General features: G+C 46.1%; 1 protein-coding gene across 1 annotated transcript in view; it reads right to left on the reverse strand.

The window, feature by feature from the left end:
- The window catches only part of FAM171A1 (family with sequence similarity 171 member A1), a 285,910-nt gene extending 263,089 nt beyond the window's left edge, over positions 1 to 22,821 (reverse strand). Inside the window, exon 1 of the mRNA XM_029588819.1 lies at positions 22,554 to 22,821. Coding sequence (XP_029444679.1) covers positions 22,554 to 22,668 — 115 coding nt within the window. The 5' untranslated portion in view covers positions 22,669 to 22,821. The remainder of the gene's footprint in view (positions 1 to 22,553) is intronic.
- Positions 22,822 to 24,199: the final 1,378 nt, after the last annotated feature.

Genomic DNA, 24,199 nt, shown 5'->3' on the forward strand with positions numbered 1-24,199 from the left:
GACATGGATCAGCAGGGCTGGGCACACTTTCTTCCTCCCCCTAACCTCAGCACTCTCCCCATTCCCGCCCCCCCCCCCCCCCCCCCCCCCGCCCTCCAACCACTCCAGTGCTGGCCTTAGAAATACAGAAATTCACATTCTCTAGATATAGAAATGCTGCATCTATAGAAAAAGAGATATTTTTTTAATTTTCTACCAATCATGGATCTCTGGATCAAATATCACCAGCAGAACTCAGCCAAAAAAATTGCTAACACAAATTTCAAATTTTGTCTAAATAACCAAGAAGTAGAGCACACTAGACTATGCATACCTTGGCCTGCTATTAACTGTATCTGGCAACTTGGCTATAAGACAATTCAAGAAAAGCTCCTAAGGGCCCTAAATGCAATAAAGAAAGCCTTGGCAAGTTATAGCCACCCAGCAAAACCATTTTTAAAATAATTTGACAGCATTGCATCAACAATTTAAGAAAATGGATAGAAGATGGTATTCAGATGATATTTAGCAGCTCTTAAAGAGTACACAAAATATACCCACAGATGTCAGTTAACTATTGGAGACAAATATAGAATAAAGAGACCATAAAGCATAAATGGAAATGTGCAGACAAAAACTGAACTGCAAATCGCAAGCCAGAGGCTGTTTGCAGTACAGCTTGAGCATTCCTCATACATTACACAATAAAATCAAGAAATATAAATCATAAACCATACTAATAAAAGGAATAAAGTTTCAAAACATCTGATGAATAAAACACCCAATAATTAAAATGTTATAAATTTCCCAAAATACCAATAAAATATTTCAAAACAGCAGAAACTTCAAATAACCCACAATAATTAAAACTCATAAGGATTAGAATATCTCCTGCTCTCCATACTTAGCATCTTTTGATTTCCAGTCACCTTGAGATTGCCATGAATTGGGAGAGGTGGGGCTGCACAAACTTTATCTTCTTTCTCACACACATATACACTTACACATTCATTCTCTCACACCCTCCCTTTTTCATATCCATGCCCATCATCTCGTATACACTCCCTCTCTCTCACATACACATTCTCCCTCTCTCTCTCTCCTTCGCACAAGCACACACACACAGGCTTACTCTCACATACATTTACATATGTTCATTCTCTCACACACTCCCTCTCTAATATACACGCCCCTGCTCTCACATACACTCCTTCTCTCACACACATATATAGGCTCTTTTCCCCTCACACAAACATTATATGTGCATATGTGAGACAGTCTATGTGTGCATGCGTGCCTGTGAAAATATATAGGAGGTCCATATTCAAAAGCATTTAGCTGGATAACTCAGGCATTATCCAGCTAAATGAAGATTTGGGCACTTAGCCAACTAGAATATAGCCAGACAATTTACGGGCGTTCAAGGGGCATAACTAGGAGGAGGGGACTTAGCCAGATAACTTATCCAATTAAGTCTGGTTGGGCCAGAGAGCTGTCCTAAAGGTAGCCAGATAAAATTAGCCAGCTGTATTCACTGATGTGGCTACGTTATTGAATAAACCTTCAAATTAACCAGATGCATTTATCCGGCTAACTTTACACTACAGACAGTGACTGAATATGGACTTTATAAGGAAAAATGCACAGGATCTCTCACACTCACATGCACACAGGCTCTCTCTGAGACAAACAGTGTGTGCTCAGTGTCTTATCAAAGAAGTACTTGTTGACCAGTATTATTTGTGTGGGGTGAGGGGCACACCCTGGGATAGCTTATATCCGACAGGGGCATGGAATCCTATTTTGTATTTCTTCATTTCACATTATTTTAGGATGGCATAGCAAACATTTGGGATGTACTGATCTTGCAAAAAGGGTGCCAGATTATGGATTCTGAACCCATATGATATCCCTAATAATGACTCACCCCCAAGGTGCCTTACTGCTTAAATATAGCATAAACAGAGTGAACTCACCTAACTGGCAATAACAAAATGTTATATACCTTTCATTCCAAAAAATGTAAAAATAGGAAATATTGTGTAAATTCTGAATAAGCTGCCAAATTGTTAGAAGTGCGCGCTTACTTGTCAACCCACACAAATTATCTGATCTACAAAACACACTCGAGCCGATGCAATAGGATGCGCGGTAAAACGGGCATTCATACTGAGCGTCTGTTTTCCTAACGCCCGCACATCCACCTCTCCTGGGCTCCTGCCTGCGCATACTATTCATTTCTGTATGCTCCTGGGGGTCAGTTGGGAGGGGAGGGGATTTGGCACATGGAAGCTGGAATTATTTTTCCATATTCTTTCATTAGTTTTGGCTTTGTGAGCCGATATGTTTCAATTATTATATGTATACTGTATTCTGGTGGGGGGAGAGGGTTTATTGGGCCAAGGCTCTTATGTCTGATATTTGTTATCTCAGTCACCACTGGATTGTTGTTGGCAATATTTTCTTGCCTCTTGCTGTCATTTCGCATTTCTTGGCGATATGATCTGGCCAGCCATAATGTCCCCATTTACGTTCTTCCTCATCTTCTAACCCAGGAATTTCTTTCTGCAAAATGGAGCAGTGTTCTGACAGCTACACATTTCAAGCTTTGGACTCTGCTGCTCCCCGTCGTAGCACCTGCTGATGGAAGGCGTCCATTACAGGCTCACATGATACATTGCTGAGGCTTATTTGGGAAATACAGAAATATGAATTGCAACTTCTGTTTCCAAAAGTATTGGCCAGTAGAGATGTGAATCGGAACCAGAATCGGTTCGGATTTCAGTTCCGATTCACATCTCTATAGATGTGAATCGGAACCAGAATCGGTTCGGATTTCAGTTCCGATTCACATCTCTATTGGCCAGAATGCACCCTCCCCCTACCCCACACAAACAACAAAAATACTTTTTACTTTTTTCTGGTAACTCAGTGAGCCTTTAAAAAAAAAAAAATGTCCATGAGGGTTCTTCCATTCTCACAATCTTTCTGGATGTTTAGTGCTGCCTGTTTAGGTTTAAGACATCACTAAGCAGAATCTTTTGTATTTTTAATCTTTATTTATTCAGTGTATATTTGCACTTAGTGTACAACTGTCCATGTGTCAACATTTGATAAAAATAAAGAAAACTGTTTTCAATGCCATTTACACCAGTCCTGCAATAAACCGCATTATGAGGAGACATTCCCAGCGACGTGTTTTTTCAGTGGGATTGACAAATAACGCACATGATTCTATTTTCAAGTCTACATAGGTGATTTTCCTTGAAAGATCTACCTGCACGTAAAGCAGGCAAATAGGTCCATACTTTCCCTTCGAAATTTGGCGCAGAGCCCTTGTGTGTGTAACTCCCCTAAAATAGTTGCAAGCTATGCATAGTCAAGATGAGAGTGAAGGACTCGTAATGAAGCAGGAAGCCTGTGATGGCCATCTCCCCTTCGGCTTGAGCCCTCAGGTGCTGGTGGCTGGCAGGACTTGAACAAGAACAGGAAAAGCAAGGCACAAACAGAGTCAAGGACAAATTCAAACCGGGGTACATGAAGGTGCCCACAGGAGCAGGCCAGGATCACAGCAGAACCAGAAGACAGGAAGGTGCCCACTGAAGCAGTGCTAGACCACCACAGGAACACAAGGTACAAGAAACAAACTAGAACCAGATAGGAACATAAGATACAAGAAGCAATCTAAGACAAAACGTGAACAAGAAACATTGGACAGAGAGTAGGACCAAATGTAGGCCATGAACTAGGGCCAAACAGGACTAGAGTGTAAGCCCATAAACATAAGACCACGAAGACGCAGTCTAGGACCAAGCTCTGCTAAAGTGCAGACTGTGAGGCTTGAATACAGCTGAGTTCAAACAGGAACAAGATGGCTGCTGAAGGACTTCCAGGCCATAGAGCTGGGAAGACTAACAAGCAAGTCTAGACAACAGGCCATAGAGCTCGGGGGACTAAACAGATAGAACAAGAGGCCCACCAAGGCCTCTTGGAGGCAAGAACTACCCAACAGGACCTGACAAAAAATACTCAAGGACTTTGCAACAAAGTAGATAGTTTGAACATTGCACTCTCTAAGATATACATGTTAAGGATTGCTGTCATGTAGGTTTTAAACGAACAAAACAGTGATTACACTTAGTCTAGAACAGGGGTTGGCTTCCTCTTTTCGGCACAGTTGCAAAGAAAACCTGGCAATGTTGATGCAATTCTGCCTGGATGGGGAAGAGCACCTTCAAATGAATCCTGCTGCTCAGACTTCTTTGTTATGATGGATAAGGTCAGTTTACAGTTTATGAAAATTTATAAATCACCAGGTGCACAAAGGCTCTTGGCGATTTACAATAAAACATACATAATCATTTAATACCATAAAATACAACTAATAAAACATATAATGGTTTCCGCCTCTCTGTATTTCAAGAATAAACAAGTAAACTGTGTACAATAAAAGAATGTCATTTGTCAAGCATGTACCCCAAATTATCCTTTTCTGCAGTATTTACAAATAGGACACAAATGTGGAAAGTACTTTCTCTATATATACTTTGTGTAAGAATCTAGCTTTGGAGCCTGTAAATATTACGTGAAGATGTTACAAAGAGAAAAAAATTCAACTTGCATCACCAAATCTGATTGACGTCCAGGGGTCTACAGGAATGCTGTAGCTTCTTTCAAGTGCACTTACACTTCTCAAAAGCAGCCTCTGCTTGTTAATGTGTGATGAGCTACCTCAGTCAAAACACTGCGCATCTTCTCTGCACAGCTGTATGTTATCCACTTTATATCTTCAGGAGGTCCATCTAATTTTAGTTAGTCCTCTTGATTTTTTCGTTAGTTTCTGTGGAGTGGGTCCATGAACAGGGTCCCCACAGCCTCTAACTACAGCAGGGGTGTTATCGTCACCTGAAGACTTGGCACGGTCGCCATCACCATCACTAGCCCTTGTGCAGAAGCCAAGGCTGGGTTGTTAGGAGCAGGGAATGTTGGGCATTAGATCATGTCTTATTATATTATATGTCAGTGGGTTTCCATTAATGGACCCGCTCACGTTTTGTGCAATGTTCTCAGAAACTGCAGGAAAGAATTCCTGGGATGGCATCAGTTGCCAAAGGTTCTGACGAGCGCCAATATCCCAATGCAATGGTAAACGTTGGGTCCTTTGGTGGCCCTCTTCCCGTTCCTCTCCCCTCTTCAGCCACAGTCAGAACGACAGGGGGAATGGGAATAAGAAGGGGAACCGCTCTCAGACAAATTTAAATATTCTAAATTCAGAAGCATGCATTTTAACTCTAATATTCCTTTAGGATTTTTAAGGAACCGCTGCACATTTGGCTGATGATTTTAGAGAACTGTTTATAAAGAGTCCAAGATCTCTCTCTGGCAGCCACAACACTAGAGCACAACAGCTGTGATTGTCCAAAGGGGAACAAATAGCCCTGTGACTGAACAAAAGTCAGGTTCTACCAGGCCTTCTGGCTCCAAGGGCCTGGGGTCAGGTGTGGCCACGCCCTTGACTAATTAGAGCTGGATTCTAGCACCCAACAGAGCCCTGCTGGAGGCCAGAGAGACCTCAGGAGGTTTGCTGCCAACACTTTCTCTGACCTTTCCTTCATCTGAATATCTATTTTATTGCCTCTGTTACTGGTGAGAAGCCATTTTTGTTACTTGATAAAATGCTGCCCAAACTATGTTTTGTTACTTTGGAACTGGGGAATAAAGGTAATTGTTTTCTTTGAACTGCCGTTCCCTTGGAGGCCTTTCACCCTTCCTCGGGTCCACCGCAAGCAGGGATAGGATGAAAATAGTTGGTTTACAAGTTATAAACTTTTAATATTCATTAGTTTTGGCAGCATGGCACAGTAACATGACAGAAAAAGACCAACTGACTCATTCAGTCTGCCCATTTATTCTAGCCACACTGCTAAGGAGACATCGTAGCTGCAGGCCAGTGTGCGATTGCCTGTTTTTGAAAATATTACATCCGAGGATGCATGAACTGATTGAAACCTTACCTGCCAGTCTACAGTGGCCTATTTAAGTCCACCTAAGGCCTGCCCTTTCCTCGCAATGCCCCATTAAGAAGCCACCTCCCTGACCAGGATCAAGGAATGAGAATCACAGGAAATAACAAACCTATTCCTTGTGCTAAACCCTACTCATCAGCTTGCTGCCTGTGAATCAGCACGCCAGGAATGGTCCCTGCTACACAGGTTCAGGCACGCGAAGTCGACCTTCACCACTGGGGCCTCAGAGCCAACCCACCGTGCACCTGTGCAGAGCAACAAATTATGTCATGCATTACCGAGGACACACCAAGAGGCGGATTAATAAACTCTGAGCTCGGTCCAGGAGGAGGCTACTGCTTGGCTTTTGCATTTGCTAAAAAAATGACTGCGGGAGGTGTCCTGGATTAGGCTGTGACTCAGATTCGGGAGAAGGCCACACCCACACACACAGGGTCAGAGGTTTAGCTAACTCTGGAGTAGTGCAAGGTAAAAAAAAAAAACAAGCAACTCTTGGAAGAGGGAATGTAAACTTGCCTAATGCTCAGCGCCTCTGTGAGAAGCAGATTTCATCAAGAGGAAGTAGAAGGCCAAGGATGGGCGAGACTTGAGAAGGAAACAGTTTGTATTGTTTTCTACTGCCCAATGTTTATTTACTTAAATCTCTTATATTCCACAGTTCTCTAAGGAAGAGGCTCCAACAATGACAGCTCTGTTCTCTTGCTAGGACTTACTGTCGGGCACCGAACACCACGCCTAAAGAAAGCCTTTTAATGCCACTAATACCAATCCTGCATTATTCTGGCACCGTCGATTTAATTAACATTACCCTGCCTTTCTTCACAGATATGACCCCAAAGCAGTTTACATCACAGATAGTACAATAACAATCCAATAATCAATATAAAATAGTCTCTAATGTGCACAACAGCCCCAACCCCCACTCTCACTAGGGGATAAGCCAACCCTGCAGTACAAAATTAAAAAAATAAAACAGTCACACCAAATAAACCCAGAACTCCCTCATCGCACACCTGCCCACCTAAATACCAAAGGGCACACAATACTGAACTAGCAAACCGAATCCCCTCACATCAAAAAAACAAACAGAGGATACACACCCAACCACATCTCAAGCAACAATCCCCATCCCCCCAGGCCACCCCGAAGGAGCCCTCAAAGTCCAAATGGTGCAAAAACGGAAGCCTCCTCCCAAAATTCAAAACGAGAAATAAAAGTATTCAGGTGACCCGCAGAGAGTGGCAGCTGCAATCCTCGGAGGCAGCGGTAGTACTCTGAAAGGCTGGGGGAGGGGCAGGGGAAGGGGGGTGGATGCCGTATCCCTTGCTCCTGGGTGCATGGAGCGGCCCATGTTGGTCCTGCGCTATAGCACTATGCGTTAGGATTCAGTCTTTACATGCATATTTGGAGACAGGATACACATAAACTGAAGACAAACCTTGTAAACCATAGATTTCCTTAGCTGTTTCTTCAAATGTGTACCCACCGTGTTAAAAAAAAAGTTTAAGAAAAAATCAAACTTGCAAGTTAAAGCCCTGAGTTTTCAATATGAAGTCTATTAAGCCAAGGTTTAGTGGTGATGCATGTGCCCTCTCTTCTGGCAAAGCTGCAAGGGTTGTAGCAAACTGCCCCACCTGCACTACAGCACCCTTCTGCCACGCACAGCACTTACAACTGTATTAGACAGCCACTATAAATTTTGCATTGGCAAAAGCTCTATAACAGCTGCGGCCCGAACCCCCTACCGAGGCCTGCAGCAGCAGCAATGGCTGGGCTATACAAGGAGGCACATAGGGCGTAATCAAGAGAGGGAGGAGGGAAACAATCCCAGCTTCGTACCCCACTCCTCCCCTTGCTGTAACTGGCAGCAGACAAGACTGGAGCAGGTTCCCACTGGGACCGGAAGCTCAGTTGTGGAGGAAAGTGAGCCTGATGCAAATAAATAAATAAATAAATAAATAAAGCATAAACATAGCACAGTAAGAGAAAACTGCAGAGAAATGCCATCAGTAATAACTACCAGCGCCTAACATGTGCATCAGCCAAGAGGGTTTTTTTTTTTTTTTTAATTGTCCTGCTCAGTCCTTCCTTTGACTGGAGAAATGAATTCCCTGCAGTGCTGTGAAGACATCAGTCCCCAACCCAGGAGAGAGGAGTCCTCGGCCATCATGCAATAGTGCAACCTCCTGGCCAGCAGCTGGGTGCACAGGAGCCAACTTACCGTAATGATTGGGGGTGAGGGAATTTGCTCAATATTGGGGATGCTCGAGCACCCACAGAGCTAGCACCTACGGCTGGGTGCCAGAGGGAGCCACAGTCCGTGGCACCTGGCTGAGGACAGCAGATCTGATGATAGGGCCAGATCAAGGAAGAGGAGAGGACTTACAAAAGGGGAAAATCCCAGGTAGTAGTAAGGAAGGCCTGTGATGCCAAAGCCCCTATAGGAGTCATTTGCAATTCAGCAGCAAACTCAAAAGGAAAAGGACCAAACAGCCCAGCACCCGACCTATAGAATTGTGTGCCTGCATTTGTAGAAATTTCCTCCTGCATTAAAACCGCACGAAATGCAACCCTATCCCCACCCCAGTCCCTCCCACTTTGAATACCTCTGCTCCTGCAAGAAGATATAAAGGAATCCCTTTCCACCAAAGCACGCTCAATGTAAAGCAAAAGGGAAGTAAAGAAAATGTTAATTGAGAACCCCTTAGGTCAAAAACAATCTCAGATTCCTTAAGAAATTTCAAACACTTCAATATTAAGCTCAGCATTTGATACTGCTTGCACACTTTAGCTATTCTATTACAGCTGAGAACAGGAGAGTACCTAGCTGAGGCATTCCACTGAGGTATCAAGCCTGCAGCCTGCCAAACCTAATCCTCCGGCCAGATTATACAAACCTTTTTAATTTACTTTCCCATAATCTAGTTACATGCCTTCTCAGAACATACAGTCAGCTGCACAAACTACAAGATTGCTTAGCAGTACACTTTCTATTTAAAAGTACAACAGAGAAGTGCAAAATTATAGCTTAGGCATAGGCACTGCATGCTATGGGAATAATTATAATGGAGGAGACCACAAGTATTCCCACACATTATGCGCCATTTGTGAAAATGTGTCCAAGTTAAAATGCACAACTGTTTTACTGAATGTGCCTAGTAGGTCATGAGTTCAAGTCCACAACCAAGTTATTGGGGGGGGTTTTTGGAGGGGGGTGGAGGTGTGTTGAAATGCAGAACTAGTGAGTTGAACCAATGGGTCAGCAGTCATATGTGCACCAACCACAAAACATTTTAATTTTTAGTGTTACGTTCGTGGACCCTTGAGCTGGTTGGAACAGAAGATGAAGTGCTGTGGCTTTTCACAGCAAAGTCCCAACCAGGAGGCGGTTCTGAAGCTCGAAGCTGGCTGATGCTCTGGTCAAAGATGAAGTCCTTTGCGACCAAGGACAAAACCCCACTGGACGGATGGACGCTGTTGGACCGAAGAAGAAGAAGGCTCTTCGCCCTGGAGACCGGTACTCCTCCGGGAGGAGCCCTTAGGAGCCCAGCCGCTGGGACTTAGGAGATTCACCCTGGAAGCCGAAGTCCCCCCAGGAGGAGCCCGTAGGGACACGGCCGCTGGGACTTAGGCGATTTCCAGAGGCTGTGGATGATCCGGATGCAGGCGCCTCCTGCAGGTCGTAGGTCCGGACGGCTGGCGCCTCCAGCAGGTCGTAGGAAATCCAGAAGTCAGTCCAGGAGTCGGAGTCCAAGGGTGGTCCGTAGCCAGTCCAGGGGTCAGTATCCAGAGAGCGGTCCGCAGCCAGTCCAAGGTCGGAGCCTGAGAGCGATCCGAAGCCAGTCCAGGGGGTCGGAGCCGGAAGAATCAACAACGGAGGGAAGGCAGAAGCAGGACGAAGAGAAGCAGGACCACAGAAGCACAAACCAACCTCGGGAACCTTGTTGCAAGGCACTGGAGAGCCGTAGGAGCAGGGTAGAAATACCCTGAGCGTCTGATGTCATCACAGGCTTTTTCCCGCGCTGGCCCCTTTAAGATTTAGCCCTCTTCGCGGGCGGGGCCAGCGACGGAAGTCGGCAGCGTCTCGGACACCGTGCAGGAACCGCGGCAGGCAGCGATTTTGGAATCGCAGTGTGTGGGGCTCTACCACTCGCCCGGAGCTGCCTCGGGGTAAGCGGGGGAACCGGGAACCGACCCGATTTTGTAACATTTAGCTCGGCTTCTGCTCCTCAGGCTGGCCAGGGCTCGGGTAGGGTTGCCACCTCCCCCCAGGTCAACCAAACAGGCTGATCGAGTCCTGGTATTCTCCGACGGCATGTATGGATCTGTAGTTCTGATTTTCTTAAGAGAAATAAACGGTGAAAATCAGAAGAACAAAACCATGCAAGCGATGGGGCAAAACCAGGACTGGAGCTGCCTGTTCAATGGCCTCGGGGTGCTATGGACATGGCATTCACAACCACAGTGGGGAAGTCTCAGCCACTGACAATGCCGAGTGACTGTTTAAGAACAAAGTGATGGCGATGGCCGAGTGAGATGAATGGGGGGGGGGGGGGGGGGGCAGCATAATTGTGAATAAAATCTCATGACCCTATAGCTCCAGTAAGAGCCCAAAACAGGAGAAACCTGCCCTCCTCCTGCCGCCCCAAAAAAGGAAATTATGTTCAGAACTATTAAGGAATGATTTGAACTGCAAAAGTGACAGCTGGGCGTTTATATTAGGAGTGGGCACAGGAAAAATTGTATTTTTGTCTTTTTTTATTGCATTTTTTTAAATTTCATTTTGTTTCATTACTTAAACGCAGGAAGCTTGAGTTTCAAACCGATCCTCGGTACAGAATGGACGCGCAGAGATTAATGCTGGCATTTTATAGATTTTACAGTAAGAGCTGCAGTTTATAAAATAGCACAAAGCACTGCTCCAAAGGTTTGCATGTAAATTTCAGTACAGGCAAATATTTCCAATACAAGAAATCACTTACTTTCTCTACCCATTTTCTAAACATATGTGCGTATAATTTAGGCATGGAAAAAACACAACATGTATGCATAATAACCTTGATTTATAAGCGGAGGCATATATTTTATGAAGTATATGCACGTAGCGCTTTGAAAATCCGCGCGGACTTAGAATCACCAGTTCACAGATACCTCTACCAGTTCACCCAATCCATCTCCAGTTCACCGAGACCCTCTAGGTAGCACTTCACCCTGAACCCCCACCAGTTCACCCAGACCTCCCACCTAAAAACTGCAGACAACAGACAAGTCGGATTTCACTTGCGCAAGTCAATTAAGAGCTGTAAAAGTGTACGAATAAGTTTGGTAATGTATCCGCATATTTCTCTTACAAAACAGTAGCTCCCATGCGTACTTCAGAACCACACCCCAGATCACCCCTAAACTGCCCCCTTCCCTCCATCCTGGTAAAATGTAAGCGTGAAACCAAAAATACACGCACACCCTTGACGTTTATAAAATTGGCATTCACACATGTGCATGCTTCTTGCACGCATGTGTGCTATTTCTACAGGAAAATCCCCTTTGAAAATTCCCTCTATAAAATGTGGGTTTATGCTCATACATCCAATTTTATGTTCATGCAAAACAATTGGACATAAAGTAAGGAAACAAAACAAAGGCACATCCTTAATTTGTATGATTGCCTTAGTGAGCGAGACCAGCATCAGGCGCAAGCAACGAGAACAAGCTCGCTAATGGAAAGAAGAGTCGGAGAAGGCCAGGGGAAAGAAATCGGTCTGCATTCAAGCTTTCACGAAAAGGAAGCGTCAGGTGGAGGGGCAGTTGGTTCCAGAGCAGATGTGGGAAGGGGCACCCAGGGAGCAGAGTGAAGATAACAACACATGGGACTGAATGCAGAGTCAAGACACTGGTTGGATGTCAAAGGCCAGGACTTAGTGGCATGGTCAAGCACTCTGATATCTGAATTTTGCATTGCACAAGCCTACTCATACCAACTCAGCCATGCTGGGAAGGAACCTCATCAGCTTTGGAAGGTGCAGTAGTTGTGATAATAGGTCTGTCATTATATAGACTCATCCCATATCCACAGCATGCAAATTCTACATGAAAGAGGATGAGGCCTCCCCAGAACAGCTTTTAATCATGAGGCTGGTCCCTCTCTTCAGAACATTTCAAATGCAGCTACCGTCATTTGCTTACAGGACACACAGCTCTGCCCAGAGACGCTAGGGACAGAAAGAGAAGAGAGCATCTTGCTGTGGCTTTGGTCGGTGCACATATTCTCTCCTAGTGCCACGCCATCTGCGGTCGTTCGTGCTCCAATTACAAAAAGGAAGAGCAAGAAGAGCGGTGGCTGGCGCTCAGGCATCCCAGAACTGGCTAAAGAGGAAATCAGTATGACTCAAGGCAAGTTCAACTTCTGTTCTTCTGACCTGAGCGACCTCCAGGAAGAGAGAAACACCACATTACTAGTAAGAAAGCCCCAAAAGCCAACACGACACACAAAAACGCGGAGTCACCAAGACATATCTAAGAGTTATGCAGTCATAAGCAGACCTCGAATCTGGTCTCCATCGAAATAAACTATAATCGGGTAATAATTCACAAATGTATCTGCCAACATGCTGTAATTTTTTTGAGTGGAGTTACACATCTGGTTTAAATTTAGTTTTTTTAAATTAAAAACATCCCAGGGTCCCATTTCAGCTCAGGCTGTATTCCAGAACATAAAAGATTTACTTACGAAATGAGTGTATTTTCATGACTTCTGCACAGTTGGAAGCCTAGTCTAGGGGTGTGAAAATCTGGTCCACAAAGCCACAAACAGGTCTGGCACATACATATTTAGATTTGGTCCGAGAATCAGGTTAGTTTGTGTATTTTGGTTATTCTGAAAAGCAAGCTGGTCTGCAGCTCTTGACAGTTGAATCTGGACACCCCTGTCCTAGTTACACCACTCAGCAGTATTTTGTACATTTGAAAATCAAAACTCCTTTCACATACATATAGTCTTCTAAACGAAGGGAGAATGTTCCTTTGAGTCAATCTAAAAATGTCCTTCACTAGATAGAAAAAGAGAGAAATTCATAAAATTGAAAAATAAAAGTAATAATTAAACACGAGGGGTGAATTTCCAAAAAATGCTGTGTCTAAATGTAGGCAGATTTAACTTAGAGCCCTTCATTTTTGGTTTAAAATCCACCTAAACTTAGATGCCTAAAATGTAGGAGCTTAAATTTAGACCTGCAATTCATTTGCCTGGATTTATGTGCTCATGGGGTATACGTCTCAAATTGTGCTGTGAAGTAACTGTGGCGACCACTGCTTGCAACATAGCTCATTTACTAATAATGTGCCATGCGGTTTGATAAACACCCCCAAGCACCTAACTCTGCCCCTAAATGTAGGCTCTAGTCAGTTTTCAAAGGGGACAATTTAGGTACCCAAGTCCCAAAGTTAGGCACCTAAAATTGACCGCTGGCCTACCATCCAAAATCTCTAAGACAAGAGATCGAAAGAACCAAACAGAAGTGCAGTATCGGTGCCGCGCACCAGCACAAAGGTTCGGTCTAACCCCGTGCAAGGCTGCCATAGGGGAACAGGCTCCTCTGCCACCATTCTCAGGCAGAGGCATCTCTGATTCTTCAGAATCACTTCCTCATGGGCTCGGACGTTACCCAATCTCAGATCCCAGGAAGTGCACGTATGAGCGGCCCGCACCCCAAGATCACGAGGTCCCAAACTTCTCTGCGCTTCCAGAAACCTGCATGAGCACCTACACGCTGGCTTCTCATCACAAACGTTTACGATGTCTATACATTGGAAAGCAGCAGTAGCTGCTGGTCATACTTTGCGAGAAATACAGCCATTTTCAACCGCTGGGGTAAGATGATCCATGCAATTCTTTCACTTCCACGTGTCTCAGAGCTAGGAGAAGAAACACTTTCCAGAACAGTATTTCAAGATCAAGCACAGCCATGGCAGCCTCGGCGCTTCTCAAGTTTTCAGTTTTTGGATGGACCGCTTGGGTTTTTTTCTACCGTCATTTACTATGTTACCCAAACATACCCCTTCCCTCACTACAACAGCACATCAGCTCCTAACGACTAAAGAGCAGAGAGGGTGAGAGAGGTGAAGGGATACTACTACCCAGGACCAGGCACAAAGACAGAAAGAAGTATGGCAACCCCAGGCCACAGGCATATTTATATTAAAAATGAAAACATACATTTTCAGAGGACAAGAAACAGTGCACACCTAGAAAGAAACGCGACACCACACAGTGTAGGAGATCAGCCGAAGTCTGACAAGGTATGGTATTCCCTTCATAATCATATATTGATCATCGGTGAACCTTTTAGCTACTGAAACAGATCCTGCTTTACAAAGTTTTCAATACGCAGCATAAAAGACCTGAAACACCCTAGATACTGGTCTTGTGGTTCAGGCGAGGGGATCCGGTTTGGGATCCTCTATCCAGTAGAGCTGGCAGGGCTGCAGAGGTGGCACTGGCAGAAAGGGAATGCAGATGAGGCTTCAGCGGAGGGAACGCCTCTCCAGCCAGGAGGCCGGCGAGGAGCTCCTGGAAACCTGAGCATGGCCACCTGAAGAGGGGTGGGCACAGCCAAGACTGCCGAGCAAACCAAGCAGCACAAAATGTAACTTTGGTGTCCAGACTCCGAAACCACATAAGAATTACAGAATAACAGGGCTGGAAGAGACCAAGTAGTCACCTAGTTCATCCCTGCCACCAGGCAATATCCCACGTACTTAGATCATATCGGACAGATGACTGTCTACTCAGCTCCTAAAAATCCTCCAATTATGGAGATTCTGCTGCCTCTTTAAGTATCTTGTTCCTGTACGAGAGTACCGCCAGCTCACTAATAAATAGCAGATTCCTATGCACTCCAACTTATGTTAGTATAATCTGTTAATATACCGAGTTTTATGCTGAACACATTGAATTTAAATCCAATAAAGCTCTAGTTTAGACATAAAAAATATTCAAGAGCTCTCCCCAACCTCCATCACTCCCACTCTTCTGAACATCACTCAAATCCGCCTCAACAGGAAGGGCGGAAAGAGATTTTCAAAGATAGGGGGTGCAGTCCGAATAACTAGGCTGAAAAGTGTCAAGAACACAAGAATCAAATCTATTGGAACTAAAAAGAAAAGGAAGAAAACATGGGATAGGAATAAGACCAAAAGAGGAAATATTAGGGCCAAGAAGACTCAAGCTAATAATGCTCTTCCTGTGAGGTTTCGCATTTGTCCTTTTTTCGTGCCCATGTCAAAACTCTAGGACTCTGGGGGCCGGGACTCTAGGACTCTGGGGACTCTAGGACTCTGGGGGCTCTAGGACTCTGGGGGCCAGGAAGTATTAGTTCAGTCATGCTATGCAGGCATTAATTGCTTCAATACAGGTTTTGTTACTATTGTATACAACAGCCGCATACTATACACTGTATGACCCAGTCACCGACAAAGGCGATGGGAAAAGTAATGGAGTCGCTGTTGAAAGAAAGAATAGTGAACTATCTACAGTCGGGAGAATTGTTGGACCAGAGGCAGCATAGTTTCACTAGGGGAAGATCCTGTAAGACAAATCTGATTGACTTTTTGACTGGGTAACCAAGGAATTGGATTGAGGAAGAGTGCTCGATATCATCTACTTGGACTTCAGCAAAGCTTTTGATACAGTCCCGCACAGGAGACTGGTGAATAAAATGAGAAGCTTAGGAGTGAGTGCCGAGGTGGTGGCCTGGATTGCGAACTGGTTGATGGATAGAAGACAATGTGTGATGGTAAATGGAACTTACTCTGAAGAGAGAGTGGTGTTGAGTGGAGTGCCACAAGGATCGGTGTTGGGACTGGTCCTGTTCAATATCTTTGTGAGCGACATTGCGGACGGGATAGAAGGTAAGGTTTGTCTTTTTGCAGATGACACTAAGATCTGCAACAGAGTGGACATGCCGGAAGGAGTGAACAGAATGAGACAGGATTTAAGGACACTGGAAGAGTGGTCGAAGATATGGCAGCTGAGATTCAATGCCAAGAAGTGCAGAGTCTTGCATATGGGATGTGGAAATCCAGAAGAACTGTATTCGATGGGGGGAGAAGGACTGATATGCACGGAGCAGGAGAGAGACCTTGGGGTGATAGTGTCTAACGATCTGAAGTCGGCGAAACAATGTGACAAGGCGATAGCTAAAGCCAGAAGAATGCTGGGCTGCATAGAGAGAGGAATATCGAGTAAGAAAAGGGAAGTGATTATCCCCTTGTACAAGTCCTTGGTGAGGCCTCACCTGGAGTACTGTGTTCAGTTCTGGAGACCGTATCTCCGAAGCGACAGAGACAGGATGGAGGCGGTCCAGAGAAGGGCGACCAAAAAAGTGGATGGTCTTCATCGAATGACTTATGAGGAAAGATTGAAGAATCTAAATATGTACACCCTGGAGGAAAGGAGGTTCAGGGGTGATATGATACAGACTTTCAGATACTTGAAAGGTTTTAATGATCCAAAGACAACGACAAACCTTTTCCGTTGCAAAAAAATCAGTAGAACCAGGGGTCACGATTTAAAACTCCAGGAAGGAAGACTCAGAACCAATGTCAGGAAATATTTCTTCACAGAGAGGGGTGGTGGATGCCTGGAAAGCCCTTCTGGAGGAAGTGGTGAAGACCAAAACTGTGAAGGATTTCAAAGGGGCGTGGGATAAACACTGTGGATCCATAAAATCTAGAGGATGTGAATGAAGAGTAGAGGCATGGGGGTGACTTGCGGGAATGACGGCTACTACCTGGAGATTAATATCCTTATTGAATAAACATACACACGGTTAATGCAACTCCAACATTGCTCTATGCTTCAATGGCAAGAGGAAATGTGGAAAAAAGGATTTGCGTCCACAAAAAAGCAGGGGAGTAGCTTGCTTGTTACGGCAGTTACTACCCCAAACCAAATAAGCCTGATACTCCACTTTCAATGCATATCCAGCATAGCTCTCTGCTTCAACGGCAGGGGGAATGAAGAAAAGATGACTTATATTCAGACAACTACCAACAAGGACTAAATTACATAGTCTGGGTAAACAAATAAGCATGGGTGTAGCTTGCTTGTTACGGCAGTTACTACCCCGAATCAAGCCTGATACTTCACTTGGAATACATATCCAGCATAGCTCTCTGCTTCAATGGCAGGGGGAATGAAGAAAAGATTATTTATATTCAAATAACTACCAAAAAGGACTGAATTGCACAGGCTGGGTAAACAAGTGTGGGAGTAGCTTGCTTATTACAGCGGTTACTAACCCTAACCAATTAGCTAGATACTTCACTTAGATGTAGCTCCAGCACTGCTCTCTACATCGATGGCGGGGGTGGAAGGGAAATAGAATCAAAAAGTTACTTAAAAGGGACAAGAGTAACAGATAAGTATGAAAAAATAAGTGTGAAAGCTTACTGGGCAGACTGGATGGACCATCATTTCTATGTTTCTATGTAAAAAGACAAGAGTTCTCAAGCTATCACCTAAAGATAACCGAAGTACATAGTTACCCCCAGGGAAAAATAAATCTGAAGTCAAGCTGATGTGTATTAACTCAGGTGGAGGTCTTCGTACACATGGTACAGCCCGGTTGCCTCTTGTGGTCAACAAAATTAGGGCACCCCCTCCTCTCCTCAACCAGAGCCATAAGCCATCACAGAAAAATCAAAGTGCACAGCACCAGGACACAACCACTCCCGGAAAAGTCAACCTTTATGCCATTCAATTCCTTGAAAAACACAATACTTCTAAATCAATCAACCAGTAACATCTAAGCAGAACTTTTTCAGGTAATTAAATTGAAAAGCGAAAACCTAAAAAATAATACCAAACACACACACACACACAGACAGACCAGGGCTCTGCATGCCACTCTGTAAACACCTTTAAGAACTTCCCTTCCCCTTCCACCATCTCTCACTGGGATTTTATCTGATTCTGTAAAAGTTCATAAAGGCCTGCAAGTGATTCCAATTAAGCTTTCTCCCATTATTGTTGTGTTTTTCAGTTAACTTGGAATCCAGCCCAGGGGAGAATTAGTGCCTGCAAGAAAAAAAAGACAATTTACGGCAAGCACATTTCCAGCTTTCTCACTGGTAAACCCCTGACAGCGGTGCCTGTGCGGCGCATAAACAACTGGCATGGGACCGAGGAAAATCCCTCCGCCCGTGCCAGGTACCACTTCACACTGCTCCAGCAACACAATCCATCCGTCGTCCCGCTCCGGTCCTGGATCCTCACCGAATAGGGCCTGGGCACACGCCGCGTTAAAAGGAACCATTTCAAACTTCCCTTCTCGCCAGGCTGTACCTTAAAGTAGTCGTTTTTATAACAACTCGCAGAAGCTGGGCCAGCAAACACGCACACAAGTCACATGGCTTTCCCAGCTGGCTTGCATGCATACGCCGGCACTGAAAACGATCCCACCGAATCTACCCAACCAACGCGCGCAGAATCCTCTCATGAACATTTTCACGTAATAATGCTCCAAAATTTGAAAAGTATGCGCCTGAGTCCAAACCCTTCCACCGGGCACGCCTATGCGCACACAGGGCATACACACTATATGCCAACTTTTCCATCTCGCTGGTACTTATCCGGCTAACTTTTTAACCAGATAAGTCCATATTAGACTAGAAATGAGTCAAATAAGCTATGAGTGTTCCGGGGGGAGGGGGGGGTGTTCCGAGGTGAGGGCAAGTTATCCGAGAAACTTGTCCGGCTAATCCCGATATTAGGAGTAAGCCAAATAATTTAGTTGGCTACCTTGAAACAGGTCTAAAGTTATCCATCAAAAAAATATAGCCATGTACCCCAGAAGCACTTCCCGGCAGGTTCCCTGGCCCCCGCACAAAAGCAGACGTGTAGTGTTGCAGAACATGGGCGCCTCAGTAAGCACGCTGCCGAAGGAGAGAGGAGAAGCTTGGAGTCACCATTAGCAAGGATGAATGCTGCTGCTGCAATGGGAGTGTGGGGAGAGAAAGGGACATGCAAGAGGATAATAGCAGAGATAGGGATGCTACCGAGTGGGAAAATCAGCTTTGTCTATGTCGACTGTAATCCACTGAGATTGGTGGATCAGCGGAATAGAAATTGTGGGGGGAAAAAAATATTGCTTTATTCTACTGGCTTCTGTCCACCGGTATTTACCCGGAAAAATAATGAGACACATTTTTCTCATTGGAATTTCTCCTGTTTCTGTTCTTGCCAAAATAAACCCTGATAAATTCCTGGGAAAAATTAAAAAAATAAACAACAAAAATGAAGGTCCCTATGAATAGCTAAAAGATAATTCTCCATCACAAAAAAAGTCTTCACATCATTTCATAACAAATATAAAATACAAAATACTTAAGATAAACAATTATAATATAAAGTCCTAGCCACAGACTTCCAGTCTTAGGTACAATACATTACATAAATGAACTCTGTCCCCATTAACCCAGCTTCCCTGGCTCCTGCTCGCTCCCATCACTAACTAACCAGGAGAAAGATCTAGAGGTGATCCTGTCTTATGACAGCAAGGCAGTCAAGTAGTGTGACAAGGAAGTGGGTAGAGGTAGTGGGATGCCAGCATATACAGGGAGAAGTACAACAAGCAGAACAATGGAGATGTAATGCTTAGATCTCTGGAAGATTATAGATGGAGTAAAGACAATTCAGAGAAGGGCTACTATAATGGTGCAAAGTCTATCATAAGCCCTAAGAGGCACCATGGTCCTAAATACGTATACCAGGTGTCAGCAAACTGTGGTACACGTGCCACATAGTGGCACATGACACCCTTCCAGACTGCCTGCCACTGCAAAATGCCGGTGCCACAACCATCTTGAAAATTCAAGGGCCGGCTCCACTGATCTCACAAGACAGGCAAAGTTAGCCTGAGAGTAAGAACGGAAGGAAATCTTTCTGCAGTAGCAAGGTAACCACACGTATAGCGTTATTGCCATATTTGTGGCAGAAGCCAATAGAGTTTGCCAACCCCTGGTGCACACCTTAGAGCACAGGAATGCTGCCAGTCAGTCCAATATCACAGTGCATAATTGGCAAAAATCTAGTAACATAGTTATAAAATAAATGACGGCAGATAAAGTGCCAAATGTTCCATGCAATCTGCCCAGCAAGTTGCTTAGGATAGTAACTGTGCTCCATGCAGAAATATTACACCTACGGTTAATACAATTACCCCATTTCTTCACGTCCATCCTCTTTCCACTAGGGATCCTCTTATGTTTGTCTCACACCCTTTTGAAGTCCCATACCTTTCTTGACCTCATCACCTTTTCTGGGAAGGCATTCTAGGCATCCACCGCGAAGAAATGCTTCCTGATTTGCTCCTGAATGAAAGTTCTAGACCAGAGATGGCCAACTCCAGTCCTCAAGAGCCACAGACATGCCAGGTTTTCAGGATATCCACAATGAATATGCACGAGATAGATTTGCAAGCGCTGCCTCCATTGACTGCAAATCTTATCTCATGCATAGTCATTGTGGATATTCTAAAAACCTGACTCATTTGTGGCTCTCAAGGACCAGAGTTGGCCATCCCTGTTCTAGACCAAGAGGTCACACTAGGAGGCTGGAAAGGGGTAGAAACTGGGATAGTATCAGGAAGCACCTCTTCATAGGCATGGTGGTCAGTATATACAGGCAGCCTCACAATGGACGCAGTCTCTCCAGGGAAAATAATATAAACAGAACAGCTCCTCAGTGGAGGGGAATGAAGGCTATGCCAGAGGTCAAACAGAGTTTGCAATGTTGCAGTAGGTACAGAAAATGCAGTGAAGTGAAAACAATAAGTATTTCATATCACACACATCAGAGAAATGGGTACAATACCTGCACTCTGAAAAAAGTTACAAACTGGCTTTCCTGGACCCTTCAGCCTACAGAAGCATCACAAAACATCAGGGGTCTCTTTGGGTCCCAGCCTCAGTCTTTAATACAGCAGAAAGGCCATGCTTAATGGTTATATCTTTAAAGTACATGGCTTGTGAATATGGCTTGCTCCAGAAATGGTGTAATCAAGCTTGGTTTACAGACTATTGCTGTAGTCTATTTACTTATCCACTAATTATGCCATATATTATCCGTGACTAGGACCTTTAATACCCAATATTCTCTAATTGCATTGGGGATTTTTCTGCAAGAAGTTCTTTAACATGGTATACTTGGTTGTCTTTCAAGACCAACACAAGCATCCCTCTGCCTCCGTTAATAAAAGGAGCAAGCAAACCAAGTTTTGATGCCTTATAGTTAATTATAATGAACTCTCTGCTTTAAAAAAAAAAGGTCCAAAGCGTAACTAATCGCCGAGAACTGGAAACCCTGCAGCTGCCAAACAGCAAACACGAAATCTGCTTCTTTCCACAGGCTCTCGCCCACAGCCAACAGTTAAAGCACAACAGCAGCAGCACCGGGAGCTGCAATACAGCGCGAAGCGAGCCGCGCAGGTCTGCAGCCTTTCCGTGCCATGGACAATGGAGCAGCCCCCTACAAATAACCGTCCGTGCAAAAGCCCCAAAGTCACAGGAAGCGCAAATGCCCTCTTACTCTGCCTGCTTTTAATCCTAGCACACTTTCGCCGCCATGGACCTGCCGACACCGCTACATCACTGAAATGAATGTAAGCTTAATGCAGGTACATTTAAAAAGTGATAAATACCCAAAACTTTGCTTTGCCTATATTAAATGGAGGGGGGGAAAAAAACACTCTCCTACTACCCATTAGTTTTTAGCAAGGAGGTGCTTTGCATTATATTGGCGCCGTGATTTTTTGTGCAGAAACCGGCGGAGGGAAAAGGAAGAGATAAAGTCATTTTAATATCCTGAAAAAAAAAAAAATCATCAAAGAGGCAGGGCGATGACTCCAGCGAGCCAGCCCGTTCCTTTCACTCCCCTGCAATTAGAAGCAGGGGATCACAAAGCCGCAGAGCAATAAACAAAGGGAGCGGGAGAGGCCAGGGCTGCGGCGGCGGCGGGTCCTTCCTCTCCCTTCTCGCCCTGGATCGGAGTCCGACCGCAGCCCAAGAAAACTTTGCGGCCAGGGAGCCCTGAACTGCGATCACTGCACTCCCGGCGGGGGCGGGGGTGGGCAACGTATCACCGATCCCCCCAAAACCGGAGGGGCAGCAACTTTCAGCCGGAGAGCGGCAAGCATCGCCCCTGCACCAGACACCATTTTCCCATTTCGAGCCGTCTCCGGCCTGGGATTCCCCCACTTCATGTGATCGGGTTTGAAAGTGGGCGCCCCCCTCCCCCCTCTGCATAGGGCATGATCTTTGAAGGGGGAAGGGGAGGGCAAGCAATCAGCAACAGAAACACATTCAGCGCAGCGACACCCCCAGGCCCTCCTCCGCCCCACACCGCAGACCTGAGTCCCCCCCCATACAGCCTCCCCCTCCTCCCTGTAACTTTTCTGCATGCATCCCCCTCTGCGGGGGTCCTCTTTCATCCCAGGGCGCTCAGAACCGCTGCAGCAGCAGCATCTCCCTTCCCTCCCGCCTGCCACCGACCTTCAGCCGCCGGCGCGGGGCTCAGCTGTTCCCGCAGGGTTTTGGTGACCGCTTTCCACACGTTGCAGCCCAGCAAGCAGAGGAGGAGCGCCGCCGCCGCCGCGCCCCCTCTCATGTCCGCGACAGCCCCGGCACCGCTAGCAGCAGCAGCAGCGATCGGAAGAGGAAGAAGCAGGGGGCGCCGCCGCCGCTGCTCCTGCAGCCGCCTCCATGCTGCTCCCTGGTGCACTGCTGCAAGCTCCGCTCCCTCCCTTCTCTTCCTCCTCCTCTGCTGCTGCTTCCCTCTCAGCTCTGCTCTCTATAGCCGTTTCCAGTCCTCCCCCCCCCCCCCCCTTCCTTTGGCTCCCTAGAGGGATCGCAGCAGCTCCGCCAACCTTTAACTCCTCCGAGCCCGGGGCCGGGCACCGTAAGGCGGAGCTGGGGCGCCACCCGCTGGCGCATCGCTGGTACAGCAGCAGCTTCAAGGATTGCGGTGGTGCCAGCCAAGGATGGTGGAGGAGGCCCAGTTAGCTTCGTCCCATGCCCGCCCCCCCCCCCCCTTGTTGTAGGCAGAACCGCCGTGCCCCTGAAAACAAAGGCGGTCTGGCCAATCAGGGCATGGGCTGCAGAAGTGGGCAGGTGTCTTGGAGCCAGCCAGGGGAAGGGAATGGGGAGCAGGTGGTATGGGCCAGGGGCCGCTAAGAGATTTCAGAATTTGCTCGAGGGAGAGGAAGGAAAGCAGGGCATCCAGTCAGAGAAAAAGAGCAGCAGGGATACTTAGGGTAATTCAAAAGGGAAGGGAGAGGGAGCTTAGTCTGGGGCAGATAGGGAGTAAGCCCATTAGAGAGGCAGGGAGCCAGCAGGAAACTTTGATTCCAGCTGGGAATCCTGTTTGTTTCATTTAGTATAGGAACCTCCCATGCATTGCTTATAAGGAACAAGGGGTGTGGGGCTCCCAGTCTGATACTACCAAGGAGATCTGAAAGCCAGTGTGCCAACCTGGTCCAAAACAGAGGAAATAGGAGAGGAGATTGGTCCACAGTGCAGCAGAGGCACAGCAGCTGGATATCAGATACATGGGATGGCATATAAAGTTAACCGTCTCATTAAAAAACAAAACAAAACACAACAACTCACTGACAGGACCTGGAAAAAGGTGATTTTTAGATGTAGCATACAAATTTATGCAACTAGACTGTAGACCAAGCAGAGTGTGCTTTTTCAGTTGCCACCTGAAATTACAGTTCCAGTACATTGGTAGTGGCAGGGGAGGCTGAAGGCAATCTTCTCCCTGAAGCAAGGGATGAGATGGTACCCCCTGGCCCCGCCCCCTTCCCCTCTTCCCTTCAGCCGTCGCCAGCCTGGCCTCCAGCAGGTTCAGCGTCCCTCCTCTACTCCGCCGACCTGGCCTATGGCAGCAGTGGCAACCCTCCTCCCTTCAGCCGCCATCATCCTGGCCTCCGGCGGCCCGTGGCAGCAACCCTCCTCTTTTCTGACACCGCACCTGGGTCGGTAGCCACAGCAGGGACAGGCAGGGTGAGGCAGACACCGCAGTGGCGTTCTGAGAGGGGCATTGGTTTTTTTGCCGCCTCAAACTTCTGCCGCCTGAAGCGGCTGCCTCACCCTGCCTCATTATAGAACCGCCCCTGGGAAGTGGGGTGTGATGG

The sequence above is a fragment of the Rhinatrema bivittatum genome, chromosome 2, assembly GCF_901001135.1.
Source record: "Rhinatrema bivittatum chromosome 2, aRhiBiv1.1, whole genome shotgun sequence".
Lineage (NCBI taxonomy): Eukaryota > Metazoa > Chordata > Amphibia > Gymnophiona > Rhinatrematidae > Rhinatrema > Rhinatrema bivittatum.